Consider the following 21,670-nt stretch of genomic DNA (forward strand, 5'->3'; position numbering starts at 1 on the left):
ACTCTCTAAAAAATGTAAGATGATTGTATTTTATGTTTTTGTTTATCTAAACTAAAATAATTGGTTCAGTAGATTTTTAGCAAGATATTTATTTTATATTATATATTTATTATAACCATTTCGTTTATATACTTTTAAAGAACAGCATGTTTTTCAACTTTAGTTAGTGTAATATATACAGCATTATTAGAAAACCTCTTTTTCTCACTTCCACTGTGCCAAACAATCACCCTGTGCTCTGGAATGCGGAGGGTGTGGGAGGGGGGGGGGGGTGCTCCATGCTGATGCATGTGACACACATCCTGATATATATATATATAACCCTCATAACTTCCATTAGTATATCACACACACATCCTGATGTCAGAGCTAAAAAACAAACTCATAACTTCCATTATATCAAAGTTCAAATATTAATCAATGGAAGCCCCTATATACTCACAAGGTCATAAATAACCCACATTTTCATCAATGGATCCCCTATACTCTCAAGGTCATAAATAATCCCATTAAACAATTAATCAATGGTCATAGGTCATTTCCACCCACCGGAGGATACAAGGTCAAAGGTGACAATGTCAGCGAGAGGGTTAGGTCACTACTAGGGCAAGACCAGGTCAAGGTCAAAGATCAACCCATCAATCAATTTGAGAGGCATAAGGTGGGCAAAAATCAATCATTTTTTGACATAAGGTGGGTCTTATAACTACTGACAAAGTTTCTTTAATCTTTCGGCAGTCTTGCAGCCTGAACCCTTGCAAGAAACCCACCCTTACAAAGTCAACGCTCAAATCTGTCATTAGTCGAATGAAACAGAAAAAACAATAATGTATTAACAAATGTGTTTCATGGACTAGGAAGTAATGCTTCAGACTTTGTTTAAAGGTTGATCTCCAACAAGAGATTTATTGTGAAGTTACATAACATAAAATTTAAAGGTTACAGTAATTTTACATTTAGTTAATTCAGTTAATTTGTTTTACTTGACTAATAAATGTATAGCAATTTCAATGAAAAATAATCAAGATCATGGTAAATAATTTAAAACATACTTAAGAACATACAATACGCAAAGATGCAAAAAGAGGCCTGCACACACTAATAATGAAAATAAAGACACTTAATGTGAGATAAAAGCCACTGCTCTACTGAAAATTGGCAAGCCTTTCGGTCACCTCATGTGACCTTTCTCAATGTATTGTATTCTTGTATAAATAATTTCTTTCATTTATACCCAACTTTCTCTGCATGCATGCATGCATGCAAAAAAAAAAGAGAACACAAATACAGCAGTATAAAATGATATGTACATTTTTGAGTCAAATTAAAAGAAACCAGAAACAATGTATAACAATTAACTGACATGATACATGATCAGCATTAGGATATACAAAGTATTGTCATTATATTTCCATTTAATATTCAAAGTAACACTTTCAGAAAAGGGACATGGTATGCTAACTTGCTAATATTACACTTCCTAAAAAGATACACAATTCTCAAAAGTTTAATATAAGCAATAATCAATAAGCAATAGAGTTAGTAGACATACTATCAATAGGGTTTAAGTGCCAAGATTGACCTTAACTTCTTGATTAATTAAATAAATATCTATAGATACATATACTGCAATCAGTAGTAATACAGAAAAGGTATAGATGTTTAAATAGAAGTAATGTTCTTATAAATAATGTCAAAAGAGGAGGTAAGCAGACGCTTTTATAGGCTACTGCTTTAAAATGATTGACTTTAGATGAAGTTCCACCCATATTTACATTTAAAAATTAATTCATATAAAGTTTAAGTTGGCATGATATGTTCAATACACATATATCATTTTATACTGAAATATGGATCCATTTAAAGTACAACCCAGTACAGAAATGATAAATGATAAAATAAGTTATTCTGTGATAACAACAAATTTGTCTAATCATTTATGGTTTGTTTCATTATTCATTAAGAATAATGTCATTCATCTCCTTTATAACTTTATCCTTTTTGATTTGTTTCCAGTTCTCTGGGATTTTGCCACGGCCTGCAAATTTGAAATTGTACAGCTTTTCCAATTGTTCACTAAAGGTGCAGATAAACCATTTCCAGTATAGTCTATCCTTACCATCTGCTGTAATTTTCCAGCTTTTGTAAGGAGGGCCAGCATTTTTGTATTCTTTAAAAGAGATCCAATTTTCTGAGTTATGGCTTTTGAATTTGGCGTCGCTTATGATAGATGTTGAACAAAAGTCCAGAACAAAAAAATGTTTCTCTATAATAAAAAGGGATTTCAAATGGTCATACATCTTCTTTTGATGAAAAAGACCACCAATGGCCTGACACCGATGCCACTCAACAGTGTGATCTGTTTGATGATCTGGAATGGTGTTAGTGCACACAGCTTTGCAGAAAGGACACTGCTCCCAGCACCCACTCAGCTGTTTAAAGAGAATATCAACTGGTTTTTCTTTTAGTTTGAAAATAATAGGCCCTGAGCCTAAGATACTTTTGGGGTCCTTCAGTCCTTTTTCCAACATGTCCTTGAGTGAACTAGCAACTGTCTCCTGTAGGATTTGTGCATTATCAACATCCAGATTTTCAATAGTCCTGAAATCTTCCCTTGACAAAGGGATCTCCAGTCCAAGTCTCGAGCAAAATTCATCAAGCCACATCGAGGCATTTCCTTGTGCTTCTCTCATTTTTTCTGATGCAGAAGAGCACACAACCATAACTCTCTCTGTTAGCTGTGACCATGTGGAAGAAAGGGCCTCTAACACCTTCATTTGTTTATCACTGATGTGTTTCACAACACATTCTCTTATAAACTCTCGACAGAAAGATTTTGGATCATTAATGTACTTAATGTATTCTTCAAAATTCTCATTTTCTGCCAAATGTTTCATAATGTGATGCTCCAAATTAGACTTATTTCTTCGAAGTGCTTTATGGTAATGGCTCAGATAATCTGCCATTTCAATGCTTAATTTGTCAGAAAGAGCATAACGCATTGCTTCTCGAAGTCTGTTTATTAAAACTGAGACAAAAGTCTTAACCGATTCTGCACCCTGACAGTAGCGCTTGTACAACTGGAAGAAATCTTGCTTTTTCTTCATTAAGTGTGCGAGGGGGTCATTTTCTGACCTAATGTTTTCATTTATTGTTTTGAGCTCCCTCATTGATTTTTTGCAAACATAACAAGATAAGCAAGCTTTGTACAAACTTGTAAATTGGAAACCATGGGATTTCTGATATTTAATGGTCATTTCATCAATTTCTGTCAAAATCTCATGAATGAAATTCTCAGTAACTTCATTACCATCTGCGGCCTTTTCTTTAATTCTCTTACTGATATCCACCATAATTTGTTTAGAAATGTAATTTCCAGTTTGATTCATCTGAGAATTGTTTATCCATACATTTTTGGCAGTGAATGATCGTTTAATATGCTTGTCAGTATCAAAGTGGAAATCTTCCTCTGATTTATTACAAATGACATCTTTGTGTTTTTCATAGAGAGCAAATAAGGCAAATTCGACCAAGCTCTGTATGTTTGTTTCTGTGTCCTTTGGATTCTTAGAGGACAGATCAGTTGTCCATTGTATCCAAAGTCTGTTAAATTCATCCAGTATTTGATCCTCATTTGGAGTTTGGTTATTGAGTGCAGCTGCTGCAGCCATGCCTTTCTGAAACAAGTCTGTTTCATACTCCCTTATCTTGCTGTCAAGGTCGTGTTTGAGATTCCTTTGAAATACTTCCTTTAGAACTTTTTTATATGTTTCTTCAGTGAGATCTTCTTTCAAAGTGTCCAATTTTTTATCAATTAAAACTCTCCACTGAGAGAGAATATCAGAATGTTTTTTCTCCTTGAAATATTTATCAACATCAGTTTTGATTGCTCTATGAGTATCTTCAAATATGCCTTTTATCTCTGACTCATTGATTGTATTTAACTCACAACTTTTCACTCTGCAGTTCAAGGTCCTTTGTGTCTCTAATGCCATTTTCCTTAATTTCCAAGACCACCTCTGGTAATCTCTCTCAAGATCACTGTACACCTTCATATCCAAGGAATTACGGAAGTTAAAAACGAAGTTCTCATTTAGCAATGCATTCCATGTGTCTTTTATTCTCTCACTGAACTCTGACAGAGTGAGAAGTGTACTGTTTGGCTGCCAGGTTGAAATTGAGAGCACCCTCTTCTTAAGCTCCTGCACATTCTGACTGTATGATGGGTTGGGTGAAGCCATTGGAGGGTCACCCTCCAAAAGATTCTTGAAGTAAAACACATCACGGTTCACATCAAACTGTATGATGTCATTGAAGCCTACAACCACTTGATTCTCTTCTTCTGCTGCAGCCCTGGAAATCTCATCAAGTTTCTCTATAAGCTGTATTCTTCCTCCTTGGTTTTTGTCTTTGGCTGTAATGTCTGAAACATTTTGGTGAACAAACATACAACTTGGCTTAATATTTACATTCTTCATTCTCAAAAATGCCTGAAAACAAACCTGGAGAATGTTTTGAATTTCACATAGATTTTCTCCCATTACATTTATCAGTGTAAGGTCACTGATTCCAATTATGAGGGTGGCCAATTCATTGTCATTTTTAACCACAACATCAGGGTCAGTTACTGTTGAGCGTAGTCCCTCTGTGTCCACGACAAGTACATAATCAAACAACAACTCATCCCTTATTTGTTCCTCGACTGGGAGTAGATGCATGAATGCTCCTCTTGTGCATGGTCCTGAACTTACAGCAAAATCAAGTCCGAACATTGTGTTGAGTAGAGTAGACTTTCCAGAACTTTGAAGTCCTACGACAGAAATTACTAACACTGTTTTATCACCAAGTTTATGAATAAGTTTGTCCAGGACAGCACTGACCCACTCAATTGCCACATAATTTACATCTCCATCCATTAGTTCTAATGGGTGTCCAGAGAGCAACAAATCAACACCCATTTCAGGGAGCTTCTCAAGTGCAATTTCATGAATGGTCTTGCTCTCTTCAACAGACCTGTGGGATTCATATAGTTGACTTATTTCACGAAACACATGTTGAAGCCCAAATGTGGCATGCTTTATTTTTTTAGATAATTCGCAAAGTTGAGTCTGGTATGTTATTTTCTCTCCATCTGATGCTTCTCTGTATTTTAGCCATGTTCTGTTATATTGTTTTGTAAGATCAACGAGATTATCTCTGAGAGCTTCATCAAGGCATTTCTTGAACCAATTTAAAAAGTATAATCTTTCCTTTTCCTCTACATCAACAGCAGATTGAAGGAATTTTTCCATGAACATTTTTTCTGATGATCTTTTCTGTTGGTCGGCTCTAATCTTCATTTTCTCTTCAGCTATTTCAGCACGCTGCTGCTCAATGCTCATGTTTTTTTTGCACTGTATACGATGAAACTCTTTGTCTTTGATGCACCACTGCATCCACAACTCGCCTTGCAAAGGCAAATGAACATCTTTCAAACCTTTTGTCCTTTTCTCACCATATAATATGCCCATAAGCACCATAGCCTTTTCTCTTCCTTTCAATTTGACATCTGTTTCAACTATGAATCCTTGCTGTCTTCCTTGTTCAAAATGATCTTTCAGGATTTTCTTCCGATTTTCTTCCGAGAGAACCTGATTAATTTTAAAAATTGTTTCCTGGGTTAATTCAGCTTCATTTCGGTTTTTGGCAGCAATTCTCTTAGGATCACTTTTGTCTGCTGTCTCGATCCCAGAGAACAATGCAATACAAGGAGTGCTGCATTCCAGACAATTTTTGATTCCCTCTTGTATTGCAGAATCACTGAGATTTTCAGGTAACAATAGTACAATGACGGAACTTATTCCCATAAGAAACTGGACCTGTTGTGGATGTTTGCAGGCATCACCATGAAGGTTGATAAAAGCTATACAGCTTTCATAAATGTCACTTTTTTTCCCTCCTGGAAGGTACCATGAAATCTCTGCTACCCCTTCCAGCAAAACTCGTGTCGTAGTACTTCCTCTACAGTGACGACTGAAGAAAGTGGGGTGCCCATTCTTGTTAATCATGTCATTCATAATTTTGGATTTAGAGTTTATGGATGTTCCCAGTCTCATGAAAGACACAACTGGAAGAGATGTGTCCAATACAGACCCTGCCACTGGAGATTGTTCTGTAGCTTGCAAAGTAAGTGCACTTATTTGGAGTGGCCAGACAGGTAATTCTATTTGTTGATTGGACAGATTGGGCACTAGCAGGGGCACTGCAAAATGGCATTTGGATAGCTGTGTAAAAATAAATTGTCGTACAAAATCATTGGAGCAATGATAAACCGCCATATAGATGTCCATGGGATGGATTTGAGCCTCATTAGCATTAGGAACAATTTCAGCCTTATTAAAATCGCAAAAACTCTCCAAGCTGCATGGTAAAGACTTAGAGGAAATTTGTAATGTAGGTTCAATGCACAGGAACCTAACATTGACATCTAGCGTTAACAGTCTGTAAATGAAGTGCAGCCATAGTTCTTGCTCTCTGACAGTTTGAGTGATGCATGTTGACAACATGTTTATATTATGAATATTTGAATTAGGCAATTTTTCTGGATAATATTTAAGCAAATCTAATCTTTCAAACAACTCTTTGTATGGACTTGCAAGCTCAATATTTAGTTTAGAAAATCCATCTACTGGGGATGCTTTAACAGCATTCTCTGTTTTTGAGGTGTCTGCATCTTCTTTGTTTTCCGAAAATCCAGAGGATTGGGAATTATCTTCTAGTTTTGAAGTACTGCAAAGCATTGACCTTAGTTGCTCCTCCAAGCGTTCCCAGTTTACATGTTTTGAGAAGTCAGCAATTGCTTTTTTCAGATCAGGATTAATGTTTCCTGTCACTGTCTTTTTGAAGGCATCAAGTGAATTTTCTTTATCCATAGATATTTCATGACCCTTGTAGCTTGCTGTCAACAACGTCAACAGAATAAAGGCCTGTGCCTTCAAAATACTCTCCTTGCGAAATCCCCAATATTTTCTGTGTACATCTGAGAGCTCTTTAGTTAAGAAATCAATTTCCTGAAAACCCAGAAGGGGGTGAAAAGTATCCTCTTTGTGTCCAACATGCTTTGTAACTGACAGCACAAGTAAAACTAAGTCATCAAGACCATTTTCTTTCATAGTTTTAAGCCACAGATTTATTGCATGGGTAACTTTGCATGTGATAGACACATTTATGTCTTCCTCAGAACTTTGCAGAAATTCTTCACTTGCTTTTTTTAGAACTGCTGTTACATCAGATAACTGTTGGATGGGAGTAAACATGCCATATACATCTTTAGCCACCTCTGGGGTCCCTTTAACCCATTCTAAAATCTGTGCTCTGTTTGGGAATATTTTGACTTGATGACAATGTGTCTCCATCACCAAGTATGTCAGGAATCGTATGTTGTCATCAGTGTATGTTGTGGTCACATTGGTCAGGAATTTCTGAAGTGTCTCATTTGAAAGGAAAATATTAATCCATTGTTTGAATGATGTTGTGCATTCCTTAATTTGCCTTCTCATTTGGAGTAAATCTCTTAGATGTTTCTCAGCATCTGAAAGAGACCACTCATCCACTGACAGCATCAATTTTTCAGCTTCTTCAATAATTATGAGTGCTTTAATATCATCTGCAGATTCTACATCCTGGTGTGTTATGTCTTTATAAGCTCTTATTAGAAATGTGCACAATCTGAGAGGGTCTTTAAATTGATCATTATGAGATGTTCTGATGATATCCCATACTGGAGTCAAAGTCGATCCTCTGTCTATGACTGCCCAGGTTTTTGTATTTGCTGCAAGGTTGTTTTTCCACAGTATGTGATCATCTGTTTCAGCTGGACCTCCAAATTTATCAACAGAGAGCTGGACCACTGTATTGAGGTCGTCACTAAAACTAATCTGAGAATCTCCTTTTCCTTTTGAGATACTTATGTCATTTGAAGCTGAAATTGTCTTGTTTGCTTGCGCAGTATAATTTATTGCTAAGACCTTGCACACCTGGGCTTTTACTTTATCATGGTTTTGGTCTGAAAATCCCTGGGCATTTGCCTTCCACCAAAATATTCCACCAAAATGTACTGGACCCTGAGGCACATGAGACCCAAAACTTTCAAAGAATCTCTCTACCCGTTTCCGGAGAGAGGGATTTTCATCTTGATCAATGGCATGCAACAATTCATTGATTTCTGTTAGTTCTTTCTTTGCAGAGTCAGACAAAGTAAGCTGGTCAAAGAATGCTGAAGCAAGTGGCATGTAATGACAGACTGTCATTGCCACATAAGATTGTTCAGACTGACTTTGAAAAGTTTTTGATGATAGAGACTCTTTTTGTGAGCCAAACTTTGTTTGTGCAGGTAAAAACCCAAGATTCAGTTCTGCACTGTAGGTGTAGCCCAATTTTTCAACTGATCCTAAAAACTCTTGGTGAGATTTGTAGGAGGAAAACTCATACCTCATATAGTGAGAGGGGTGTCTTGGCCCAGCAAGTTTAAAGTCATCAATACTGATCAATTGTTGTCGGTCCTTCAAAAGATCTTCCATTTTCCCAGTTTTGAAAATGCCCTGAAGTGCACAACCTCCCGAAGCTGAATTTACAATCTCTTTATCAGAAATGGATATGGCAGATAAACATTGTGAATCATTATTTGTAGAGAACCTTGTTATCAAACTGTCAACCTGGTCCTTCAGAGGTCTTTCATTTATCATGTGTGTGCTTGATGGTTCCTCAAGCTCATGAGTCAGTGTTGATTCAAGTTCTTTCGCCATGTTTTGGGTTATATTATCTAGGTTTGGTAGATGCTCTGAAAACACATGTTTTTTTTTCAAAGAAGTTGATTTTTCAACTTCTTTTGCCACTGCCTCTGATTTACCTGGTTCTAAATTGCCTAAGAATTTTTGAAGAGCCTTTTGTTCCCATCTGTAGAGAGTGTGTTTCTTGAGCAGTTCAAAGTCCTCAGTATCCAAATACTCAAGCTGTTTTGTATTAGTCACCTGTAACTGATCTTTGAAAACTTTTGTCCAGAATGTGCCGTCCATACCAACAGCCTCAAGTTCTGCTTCTAGACCTTTACAGGGTTTCAGATCAGATCTCACCACTCCCTAGGGGAAAAATAATAATAATTGAAAAATCATATATACTGTATATCTCAGTAACTTTTTTAAGCAGGTATGCTGCGTGCGCATTGTCAAAAATCCCCCTGGTGCAGATGCATTGGATGGGTTTCGCATTCGCTCTATACAGAGTGTCAGCTGCTTATTTGCTTACTCTTATGACACATAGCAACACAGCTAAGGTTTTAATAATATGTTTGAACTTTGATTGATAGTTGCCAACAAGCAACAGTAAAAACTGTTGAGTTGTGTTTGAGTTGAGTAAGACGCAACGCAAGAAAGGGACAAAATATGCTTTATTTTTGTAATTCCTATTTGAAAAAAAAAAAAAAAAAAAACCTTGACGGGAGAATGTGCGCACCTATAAACGCAAATCTAAAATGGGTTGGCCTGAAGTAGCTACGATACTCATAGGTGTGGTTTGAGCGTAACGTGAAATAAACCAAACAGAGCGTCATCTCACATTCCCTTTAAAAGCAGGTGAGCTTGTTCCATGGCGGTTGCTATTTTGATGGCGGATTTGCCAGGCGCACGCCAGGAGACGACCCTTGTAGAGACCGACGTTCTCGTCAGGGCCATAAAAGACAGAGAAGTGACATTGTATGGGGATGGGAGAAACCCATCCAAATTAGCTTCGGTTAAACAGGCGTATAATAATTTGGGTAAATGTGTAAGCTATATTATGCTTATTTTTTTCACATCTTCATGGGCACCACAATGATTTCCCTTGCGTGGAATATTTTTCCTTGTAATTATGTATTAAAAAAATGGCAACTGCTGCGTCTGTGTAGATGAGAGAAGCAAAGTGTATGCGCATTGTGCACACGTTACATTATGGCCAAGCATGCGCCCTTAAAATAGCATTTAAAAAATGTGCCACTGACTTTAGACTAGGTTTTTCCTGGTCTGTAGCAGAATTGTTTTCTGAAACTGCAAAATAGCACCAGGGAACGTTTGTGCCGGAACACGCCTCCTCTTTTCGCTGAACCGCCTCCGGGAGAGCAAGTTCATTCCCTAATTTACCGACGTGTGTTTGTGGAGGGAAAAGTCCCACTGTGCGTCGGGTGCAAAATAGGAATGATGCATGCAGCGGTGTATAAAGTCAATTGTGCTGGGTGCAAGATAGGGCCCTAAATCTCCATAAAAAGTCCTAATCATAAATACTGTGCATGTTCACAGTAACAGTATAAATAAATACAAAAATGATTTAAGCTATGTTTTACATATGATAAATAAATTAAGATTAAACATGACGTTCTCATCAATGGATTTAAGCACTTAAATTACATGAAATCATTACAGAGAAGTAATTTTTTTATATATATATTCTGTCCCATCCGTGCTCCGAGATGGTACGTGGACACAATTTAAAGCTTCAGGACCTCAGATTAGCTCTTTGTCTGTTACAAAGGACAGCAGAAGGAAAAGGCAGAGGATTGCTCACTGGATAGTGGATGCCATCGCCTTGTCTTACGAAGCATGAGGCATGCCCTGCCCGCTCAGGCTGCAAGCTCACTAAACAAGAAGTGTTGCATCCTCCTGGGTGCTGGCAAGTGGCACCTTGCTAACAGATATTTGTAGAGCTGGGGGCTGGGTGACACCTTACACTCTTGCTAGGTTCTATGGCCTATACGGGTAGAGCCTGTTTCCTCCTATGTTCTAACCTCAAATGAGTAGAATCTTGTCGGCAGCCAGACGTTGTGGAGTGTCTGGCGCCAGGCCTATGTTCCGCTGAATCCCTGAGAACTGGGTCTAGGCTGGCTGTGGGGATCCCATATGTTGCTTTTTTTCCACGGTTGCTTCTTAAAAGGAAGCTTGTGTCTTTCCCTTAGTAGAACTCATATCTTAGGAGATTGGTCTCACCCCAGTAATTCCATTTGCAAACAACCCCACGAGGTTAGTTCACATGTTATCTCCAAAGGACTCATTCTGGGAAGGATGTGGCTTCCGCAGTGTTCCTTTTCCAATGGAAAGGGCCCATTTCCACAGTGTTATCCAATAGTCTCACTGATTCAGAACAGCAGTGATGGACTTCTCTGTGTAAGCTTTGTCCCATCAGGTAAGAGGGAGTAGGAGATTTACACAGGGCGCTGGAAGTGGGGTAAGCAGCTGTGCTGCTTTGGTAGGGGATTCTTATTCGTCGGTCACCAACGTGATGTCTCATTTACGTATGTAACCCTTGTTCCCTGAAGGAGGGAACGGAGACATCCCGTCCTGTCGCCACAATTGCTGTGTAAGAGCCGAGCTGGTGACCTGGCTGTTCCAGCAAAAAAACGTCTTGGATACGATGCACCTGCTGCTCATTATATGCACGTGCCTTGATGCAGCACAGTTGATGCAATTATCGCATGTCAATGTGCATTGACTCGTTTTAGTTACAATCGAAGTAGACTGGCCTCTCTAGCGAAATTCCTATTCGCCGGTCACCAATGTATTGTCTCTTTTCCCTCCTTCAGGGAACGAGGGTTACATACTTAACCAAGACGTTTTTCTTCGTTGACAACACTCGTTTGTATTTGCCCAAAAACAATACTCAAACTAGACACATTGTCAAAGACAATAAAAAATGTTTCCCTTATTCCCCTGTGAAGATACCAGGGGGGACAGAGTGGGATGGGGAATAGCTATTTATAAAGCACTCTTTACTTGGGACAGACTCCACCCACAGGAAATACCCAACTAGAATTCCACTACTTACAGTTTTTCTCGATTGCTTAACCTGTTAACCGTTGCCAGTGCGCCCGCGCACTGAAGCGTTATTTATTTATTTAATTCAAAATTACTATCAGATTTAATGTTATACCTTGACAAACTATACATAATTAAAAAGATATAATACTCAAGTTTCAGTATTTGACCACTATTGTATTCTGAGAAACTCATAGTGACAGTTATGTCTTAATTTGTGTCAGGAGTTATGAAATGAAAAAATGAGTGATACCTTTAATATGAATTATGCGCGCCAGCCGCTTTCATTCATAAAAAACTCTGTGCCGTCGTCATGACAGCGATACACAAAACAACGTCCTTCAGGGCTTTAGCTTAAAAATGTGCAGATTTGGAGAAATATTGATAGATTCTCATAGATTTACATCATATTTCTATAGACAGGAATAATGTTTATTGAATTTATACCCAAATGTGTCGATGTAATCTTTATGAGCGTTTGGTACTCTGATTTACTGTGTTTTCAATTCATACCTATAGACCTTTCTCACAATAACCGGAAATACGTAATCGTTGTGGAAGCGGAGTTCCTGTCAAGCGTCAACACACCAGAAAAACATAAACGCGGGCAAGTTTAAAATGGATCAAAGAGTCTACACAACTTCATTAACGGATTTGCCAAATATTACATTTGCTGATGTGACGACTCGTAGAGGAAAACTCCATCACCAAAAAGACACGGAATTTGTCCATAAATATCAAGGTAAGTAGAGAGCGAGGCTAACTGTTACTGAACTGTTAATTAAAATGACACATCTTTAGCGTGTCAATAGCTCTTGCTAGTTGCTTGCGCCATTTGTTTATGTTGCCTTGACTGCGGAGGAAGTAGATTACCACGGCGATTGCATATTTCCGGTCACAAATACGGAAGTTGTGAGAAAGGTCTATAGCCTGAGGGCGCTACATGCACAATAATAGTCCATATATGGAACATGAAGAAGAGCCATGATCATGTGACATTCCAGGACGTCACTGATACACACAAAGCTACAGAGATCGCGCTGTAACATGCAGATAAAGATGTTTTGAAGACAATAAACATGATTGCAATGATATTTGAGTTACCTGTGTTTTTCAAGCCATGCCAGGTATTTTCATAATAATAGATTATATTTATAATGTAATGCTAATCTATATAGACTATCATTGTGCAGAACACTATCCAATAGTATATTTTCTGTCTGATTTTTTTATCTGAAGCCAAATTAGATCACAGAAGATTATTTAAAATACTCAACGTGCGTTAAAAAGTAAGTTTGGAGCACAAACATGGTTTTAATCTCATAAATTGTCATGTATTGATGGTGTGCTAAGCTAACATGCTAGCTAGCCCTAGGTGCACCTGCTACCTAGAAGTTATACTTTTATTATTTTTTGAATGCTTACTGAAATGTGTCTTTATTCAAGAAATGCATTTGATACAGTTTAAAATGTGAGGTGAATTTTGAGAAAAGAAATTAGGGACTGAAACCCTATGAATAGCCTGTGAATAGCCAGTCGTTAGTAACTATAATGCAGACAAAAGAAATGCATATTTAGAGCCATAACCAGGCTGGAGAGGTGTGAATGTGTGCAGGGGAAGACTGAGACTGAATGGGGATTTTTTGCACCACAAAACAATAGAGACAATATACTGGATACACTGTAAACCCGAATAAGTTAGCAGAACTCAAAAAATGTAAGGCAATCGATTGCCTCAATTTAGTTAAGTATTGAAATTCAAAGTTTAAGTAAGCAGAACTTAAGATTTTAAGTTTGTACTTAAAAAATTCAAGTTAAGAACAATTAAAATCAGAGTACACTATTCATACATTTAACTTAAAACCTTCATGTAATCTCAATGTGAGCACTTTCATTAGTGTTAACTTATAGTTTTAACAAGCTAGTTTGCTAACATACTATTATGTTATCATGCTAACAATAGTATGTTATACAGCACTTGCTGTATCAGTACAACAATATTAAGATTTTATTTGCTCACAAATCAAGCCGCATGCACCACTTGTCACCATGATGGTAACTATCCTAAAACCAACATTAACAGAAATTCTTGTAAATCAGCATAACAAAACATTAATCACTACTAAATCTCCAACTTAACATTAATCTTGCACAAAAAACAAACATTATATTACACTTAATTTTAGCATTTACTTTCCCATTCAAGTGCCATCGGCAAAGCATGCTGGGAAATAGACATCCCAGCCGTTTCAGTAAACTTAAGTTTGTTTAAATTAAAATAAATCATTTCATAAAACTCAAAACAATGAAACAGTTCAGTTTACTTAAAATATATCAGTTCTGTGAACTTGAAAGAAAAAGAAAGTGCTAAATACTCATAAAAATTCATTTGACTGTACTAATTAGTTTAAACGTACAGTATGGAATTTTTCGCCACTAGGGGTCGCTAACCTCTTTACAATAACAAAGGCTTAGTTTGATGACGCAACACATGCTAAGAATTATGGATGTTGTCGTCAACGTCAAGCCGGCCGATCTAATAATGTTTATGGATGACTGAATACATCGATGCTTTTATCATGACTGTTATATGAAGCAGATTGGGATTGCTAAGAGACAGCTATCAGCTCCAAACGCGATGCGAGTCCCACGGATATAAAAGGAATATGGACATTTCATTCTACCGAACTACACGCAGAATTACTACTCACAGGTCAGTTTACTAGAAACTGTTAAACACAATTAAACTTGTGAGGTAATGCAGCGCTGTTTCACTTGGTCTAACATTACACTATCACTCTAAACTGCATTTGAATGTGTTGAAATGTATGTGTTAACGTTAGTTTGTCTGTATCTGAGACTAGCAGTAAGCTAGATCAACATTAGAATAACATACAGATCATATTCTAACATTTTATCATTGTTGAACTATATAATATTGATTCGTTTTATGTAAATGTGCTACATGTAGGAGTTGTCGAAGTCTCGGACGTGGAGCTCTCTCTTATATACTGTCTATGGGAGCTCTCGGCATCTCGAAAACACCGCGCTGATATTGATTCTCGGTTTAGTTCTCCTTTTTTATCCAAAGTCTGCTTGCCATGGTCCATAATGTTTGAACGAAACAACAACAGCGTGCAAATAGACATTGCGAACTACACAGTTGTCCGCGTCAGTTTGGTTACTATCAGAGGGCTCTGGTCATAGCTCTGGTTGCCATGGCAGCACGAGCGGAAACCAGAGACAACACGGATATGACGGCGACAAAACGGAAATAAAGACATGGTCCGTGTCTTCGAATTAAAATATTAATTTCTCTGGATTTAGTCGGGATAATGTAAGTACACAACTTTAAAAAATATATAACATAGATATAGTGATTTTCTATATTTTTAAAGCAAAAAAAATACATATTGTGCCTTTAATTTAAGTTTGTCCTACTCAAACCAATTAATTATTTTGAGCATTAGGGTTTACAGTGTAGATGGTTAGAAGATGACAATAAACATCAGTAGCATTTTAGCGTCAAATCAAAATAAAGTCATTTGACATGGTCTTGAAAAACATTTAACTAAATACAGAGTTTTGGACTTATCTTCAGATTTTAAATATAGAATGTTTAGACATGTGGCTTTAGCTGTAGTGCATTTCTAGATTGCTACAGTGCCAACTTCAATTTTATTTTCATGAGGATGTTTCATAAAAATTTATTTCTAATAACTTTACAAAACTTTGAAGCTATTTATAACAATTTTTGTCATTATGACAATAATTAATTCTACATTTACAATAAACTGCCAGGTGTCAGCTTTCAAACGAGATCATACTTGTGCTTTTAGTGCAAAGGGTTCATGAACTGTATCTGTTTCAGTTTGGGTATGTCATTTCTGGGGATTTTTCAAAAGTGGGGTTGCAGCTTAACAGGTTCTTAAACACATTTCTTGAAACTATGCCTCGTATTCTCAAAACTACAAACACAAATCCATAACGTCTCACCCAATTCCCCAAACATCCTATTTTCAGGTCAAAATGAAGTCAAATATGACAGTAAAAGAGCACACACAAACCATATTCTAATATGGAATTCGAATTGTATTGGAATGGTAAAGAGTGTTGGGACGTGACAGGAGGGCCTCCACTCAAGGATACAATATGATGGACACGTCTAAGAATGTTCCACATATGGTTGAAATACCATCATTTGCCTAGAAAGATTACATTCTGGGACTCAAGACTATAAAGGAGAAAGGAAGCCCTCCCTTCACTGCCACACTGTCTGACTGTACGACTGCTGGCCTTTTCTTGCAAGAAAATAAACCTCATCAAAGACTATTGGAAATGTTTGTCTCTTATTCAGTGATAGAATTTTGTTTGCCACCACACCTCCCTGAAGGTTCTCGAGGCGACGGTAAAGCGACTCAAATTTGGCCTTACTCGTAGCCCAGCCTCCCTCATAGTCATACCATTGACTAAGACATGGGCAACTAGAGTGGCTTGAATTTCATCTGAGACTTGTCTTCTTGTCCTTGCCCTTCCTTCTCCTCATTCTTCTCCCTCTTCCTTCATGTCTTTCTGGATCCATTGTTCCAAAACGCAATAAACTGATTTGGGCCCTTTTATATATCTATTGAAGGATCTGATTGATGTGTGTTAAATTTTGACTCTTAGTGTTTCCACTTGGGTAATTGTGTGCTAACTGAGCTGAAGCTGTGCTGACTTGAGTGAACAATTTTGAATGCTAGTGCTTTCTATATGACAACATGGTCTAGGCAATGAGAAATGAAGGGACTTGTGTGTAGAGTTTTGCAGTGACAGTTCAACAAATCTGACTCATGTGTCAAAACAGGGAATAGTGTTTATAGTTTAGTGAAATGGGTGTGCTTTTTGATAAATGGCGTTATGATTTTGAAATTTTAATTCAAAAGCCTGGTTATAGTGTTTAAGCAATCGAGAAAAACTGTAAAATGCTGTTTACACTACAGGGTATTAGTGCTCATCTAAAGTAGTGACTGTGATGCTAAAGTACTGTAAAACTTCAAATAATAGCCCGGGCTTTTATTTCCCCAAATCGCCGAACTGCACCGGCTTGTATTTGAGACAGGCATTTATATGAGACAGGCCTTTAGTTTAGTGTAGAGATGTTGTTCATTGAGTGTAGGCCTAGAGATAACAATCCAAATAGCATAGGCAGATAGACAGAAAGCATGACAGTAGGAGGTTACCAAATCCGTGTTTGTGTTTAACAAATCTGTTAATGTAAGAATTAGCCTACTATATTTCCGTATGTCTAAAGGGGGTCGCACACCAGACGAGAAGTCTTTAAAATTCAAACACATTATTCCATATGAGTGTACATTGTCTCAAATCGTCGTTAATGTATACTGACTTCACTCTGTGCTGCAATATACACTCAGTTTTACATTCATTAACAGAAATCAGCTGCTTGAATGAAAACTGCTGATGTTATCGGATTTTCAGGTGAGATTCAATGGTAAATTGGCAAAACCATTTAAAATGGACAGACTAAAAGTCACAAATTGATATTACAACTTGTAAACACAAAAGACAATCTACAAATAGATTAAAAATCCGCAAAGTCCTCATGATCCGCAAATGTAAAACAAGATCTACAAATAGATACAAAGTCCTCAAACAAACACTTTGTGATCCACAAATACAAAGCATGATCTACAAAAAGATTAAAAATCCACAAATAAACACATCCTGATTCACAAATAGAAATCAGTGACTTGTACTTGAAAACCAGAATTTGAATGAATGTAAAGTGACTTGTTTGCAGGTGAAGATCATGTTCTGTTTGTAGATTGTCACATTTGTTTTCAGAATTCTGACACTATTGTTTCGCTGTTCTGACAAAATAATGCCATAATCATTGAAAATGAAGAGACTATGAGTCAAAAATGCATATTACAATTTGTAAACACAAAACAAGATCTACAAATAAATTTAAAATCTGCAAACAAACTCCTCAATCCGCAAATGTAAAACAAGATCTACAAAAAATCCACAGACTCTTCATGACATACAAATATAAAATGTGATCTACAAATAGATTTAAAATCCGCAAACAAACTCTTTATGATTCACAAATAGAAATCAGTGACTGAATGAATGCAAAGTGATTTGTCTGCGCATGGGGGTCATTATTTGTTTGTAGATTGTGTTGCATTTGTTTTCAGAATTTTGGCACAACTGTTTCGCTGTTTTTTTTGTTTTTTTTCATTAAAAAAGGCTAGGCTAACCCTAACACAGCATCTAGGCTATTATCAGTTCACTTTTGGCATTACTAACTTGACATTGCAGCCTGTTCATTATTAAAATAAAACACAGTCAACCAAATATATAAAAAGTTATTCTGCTTAATTTAATTGGTCTTTTGTACAATATAAAGACTGTGCCACACAGTCCTACTTGCTGTTATTCCAAACTCATTTCCCTTGCTGTGAAGATGATGATTTAGCCTATACATATATATAGCCTATACGTGTATATGTGTATATTGTGACTCGACTTAAGTATGAAGCCTTCTTTACATTACTAGTTAGCATCCAACGAGTAATATACGTTAACATTAAATAATCTAAATGTTGACTTAAAAAAAAATATATATATATACATATATATATACATATATATATATATATATATACTGTATATATATATATATATATATATATATATATATATATATATATATATATGTTAATCTTTGCGATTAATTTGAGATGTTTAACGCATTAAAAAAAACGCAATTAATGCAGCACCTTTTTTGCCTGGTTTTAATGACTTCCTGTTGCGGCTGCTACTGAAAAGGCCGAAAATATGCCGTCCCGCCCCTCCGCGTTCGGCGATCAGGTTTCATTCTCGCGCAGCTTTCATGAGTGGGTCTTTTCCTCTCCGTGTGTGTGTTGAAGCGCTGCTCTCTCTATTCAATGTTCCGCTCCGTGTTTGCGCTGCGCGTTCTGCTCTGTCGTTTACGGCCCAAACACTCCAATCATGTAGGCTACCGAAGCAAAGTCCGCTCAAATAATGTGAAATTTCTCAGTAGTAGTAGACTTCTGTTTGCAGAGATGGTATAGTCATGCTGGGCAACAATGGTAAAATTACCTGCTCTGGGGTGCGTTCTCCGATAACGTTGTCTCTTAGCGCGCTACGAAGACTCTTAAGGTAGGCTATAACTTAACTGAAGGTATACCATTTCTAGGTGTGTTCCCCGAACCATACCTTAGGAAGCTGCTTAAGATATACCTTCTTATGTGCGACGTTACCCGGCGCTGTCCGTGGCGATGGTGCTGAATTGGTTGAAATCGATGGCTCGAGAATCAATTATTCTCTCGTGCAGGGGCTGTTTCATTGCGTTAAGCTAGAAAGTGGTGTTCTTTATAAAATAATCACTTCAGAAATAGTTTAAATTGCATTTATTAGGACTCATGGGATATTTAAAAAAAATAATCCAAACTATACTAGCCTATACTTGCCTACATATTTTTAAATTATAGGCTATTATATATATTGCTGCCATAATAACCATTTACATTTTTTATGTGCTTTCTTCTCTTTCCCATTTTTGTTCGCTGAGGTGGAGCTGCGATGAAATATTGTTCTTGTAAATACTTTCCAGCATTTCAGTAACTAAAAGTGTACGTCACGTACGGTGCTCGGCAGTGATCAAAAAGGATTTAAACAGTGGATTTTGAATCTCTTTTTGTAAACTCGGAGATGTGGATTCAGACGGCAATTAAATTACCACACGACCTGTTTGTCAAAAAACAGAAGGTACTAATTTGGACAGGGATTTTTACACAGGTTGGGTGAGAAAAAACACTGATATTATGGATTCGGACGGCACTAAAATAACCGACTTACCCTTGTACATGTTTAAAATACCGTACGAGCCCATGAGAAACAATATTAGCGTCCGAATAGGACTTAACAGTAGGCTAGCCTATGCTTTCACTGGCCTTTAAAAGCGCTCTTTAATTAAAATAAATTTATAAAATTGTATTATATAATAATATAATTAAAATTCTAACAACAATCATTGTAATGACAATTTTATTCTTTGCATGAAAACAATTGAATTAGCCTAACTGAACACTGTCTGGGTGTATTAAAACTTCTGAATTATATTCATATAGACCTGCAACAGTGATAAGGTAAAGCTAAGAGTGGTCCAGACCAACCTTACGAACGTATGACAGAAGGTATACTTAACTAAGAAGGTTTCGGAAACCACGTATTAACGAAAAGGTACTTCTTAAGGTACAACGACGTAGCGTTAAGGTAGTTTCGGAGAACGCACCCCTGATCACATGCTCTGGTAATAATAGCTTTATAATATTGATGTTTAATATTTGAATATAGGGCTATTTTCCCCTTTGTTGTGTGTTTAATTTAATTAGTGATTCTGCGTTTAAATATTGATGATTACAAGTTTGGGGAAATGCTATATATATATATATATATATATATATATATATATATACATATACATATATATATATATATAGCAAATGAGAATAGATAAAATTTCAAAATATATAATATGGTCCCAAAGATTTTCAGTTTGGGGATAAAAAGCACCCCTGCTATGTTAATGAATCATCACATCGAAATTACATGCAAATTACCTCAGGATCCATGTTTGTCAAGTTGAATGTATTTGCTTCATCACTATCATCCATTATCTTCCAGTTCCTACAAAACACCAAGCAAAAATGTCAGCTTATATATACAAAAGTCTGCAAACTAATTTGGAAATACCTGTAAATCACCTTAAAGGCAAAGTTCACCCAAAAATCAAATTTAGATTTTTTTTTTAGTACAGTAGGCCTAAACTTTGCGTGGTCCTTGCCATTCATATAAGGCAAATCAATAACAGTAACAGACACTTTAAGAGTTAAAAAAAAAACATAAAGGAAAAAAAAAAAATAGGCCTACCTGTAGATATTATAAGTGAAAATTATTAACAACATTATTACCTGTAAACCACACCCTCGGCAAACGGTCACTTGACGACAGTCTGGAACACACAACTTGCTTCCTGTCAGTCTTTAATTGTTATGTAACTATGGTTTTTCATAATGCACAAATACTCACTGGCTTATCGATACACAGATTTGAACTGTGTTGTCAAGGCATTTTTCCTCAAGAAGCGTATTGGGGCAAAGCAAACCTTCATCTAAAAAGATACAGATTGTTTTTTTCTGTCGTTTGCGGTGGGTGTGTATATATGCTGCTTCTCCTGTCATGTGATTTATAGGAAAATCCCCCCTTGCATTTCTTGCCAGAATCCACATGACTCAGTCCCCACCCCCCATATTGGTATTATTAACCCTTTATCATGTGTCTTTTATTTTTATTTATCCTCTTCATATGTATGTACATGGTTATCATTCATGCTTCCTTTGGTTATCTGATTTTACATGTGAATATTTTGATGAAGCCTCTGTTCTCCTGAAGGTGTTTGTGTATTTTCATCTGTTTCTTGAATAAATAAATAATAAAAAAAGAAGAGCAAAATAGCACTTTTTGTGAAAATGTCTTAAATATGCTCTCATTGTGCATGTATTGTAACTCATGTACGGTAAGACATTTTTGGGTTAATCTCTCTTCAGATCAATGCAATGAAAACGAACGTGACACCTTTTAGTTTATATCTGAAAGAAAGCCATATCTGATACAGATCAGCCAGGCTCTCTATCATTGTTCATTTCACTTAGGCATGCCTGCTCTCTGTTACTGCTCAGTGTTGTCAATAACCATCTTGAGTCTGCTTTCGTAACAATATCTGTATTTTACTCTACCATTAATACATTTTTTTGTTACAGTCT

The 21,670-nt window shown here is 36.7% G+C and overlaps 2 protein-coding genes across 2 annotated transcripts in view; both read right to left on the reverse strand.

Annotated features, from left to right (window-relative positions):
- Positions 1 to 21,670, reverse strand: part of LOC309476006 (uncharacterized protein) — a 235,965-nt gene that overhangs the window by 178,380 nt on the left and 35,915 nt on the right. The gene's annotated exons all lie outside the window — the stretch shown is intronic.
- LOC309475946 (interferon-induced very large GTPase 1-like) lies at positions 1,666 to 20,981 on the reverse strand. The gene is made up of 3 exons (XM_082138930.1): positions 20,819 to 20,981; positions 20,468 to 20,534; positions 1,666 to 9,116 (listed from the first exon to the last, which is right to left on the reverse strand). Exons 2-3 carry the CDS (start codon positions 20,519 to 20,521, stop codon positions 1,953 to 1,955), a joined length of 7,218 nt encoding a protein of 2,405 aa, XP_081995056.1. The 5' UTR covers positions 20,522 to 20,534; positions 20,819 to 20,981; the 3' UTR covers positions 1,666 to 1,952.

The sequence above is a fragment of the Leuciscus leuciscus genome, assembly GCF_965113295.1.
Source record: "Leuciscus leuciscus genome assembly, chromosome: 15".
In the NCBI taxonomy this organism is placed as follows: domain Eukaryota; kingdom Metazoa; phylum Chordata; class Actinopteri; order Cypriniformes; family Leuciscidae; genus Leuciscus; species Leuciscus leuciscus.

What these genes read in the sequence shown, in the direction of transcription:
- LOC309475946 (XM_082138930.1), bottom strand. Translation starts at nt 20,521, where the DNA reads ATGGATGATAGTGATGAAGCAAATACATTCAACTTGACAAACATGGAT. An exon ending in TGACAAACATGGATCCTGAG is followed by an intron (nt 9,117 to 20,467) that starts GTAATTTGCATG and finishes TTTTTCCCCTAG; the next exon opens with GGAGTGGTGAGATCTGATCT.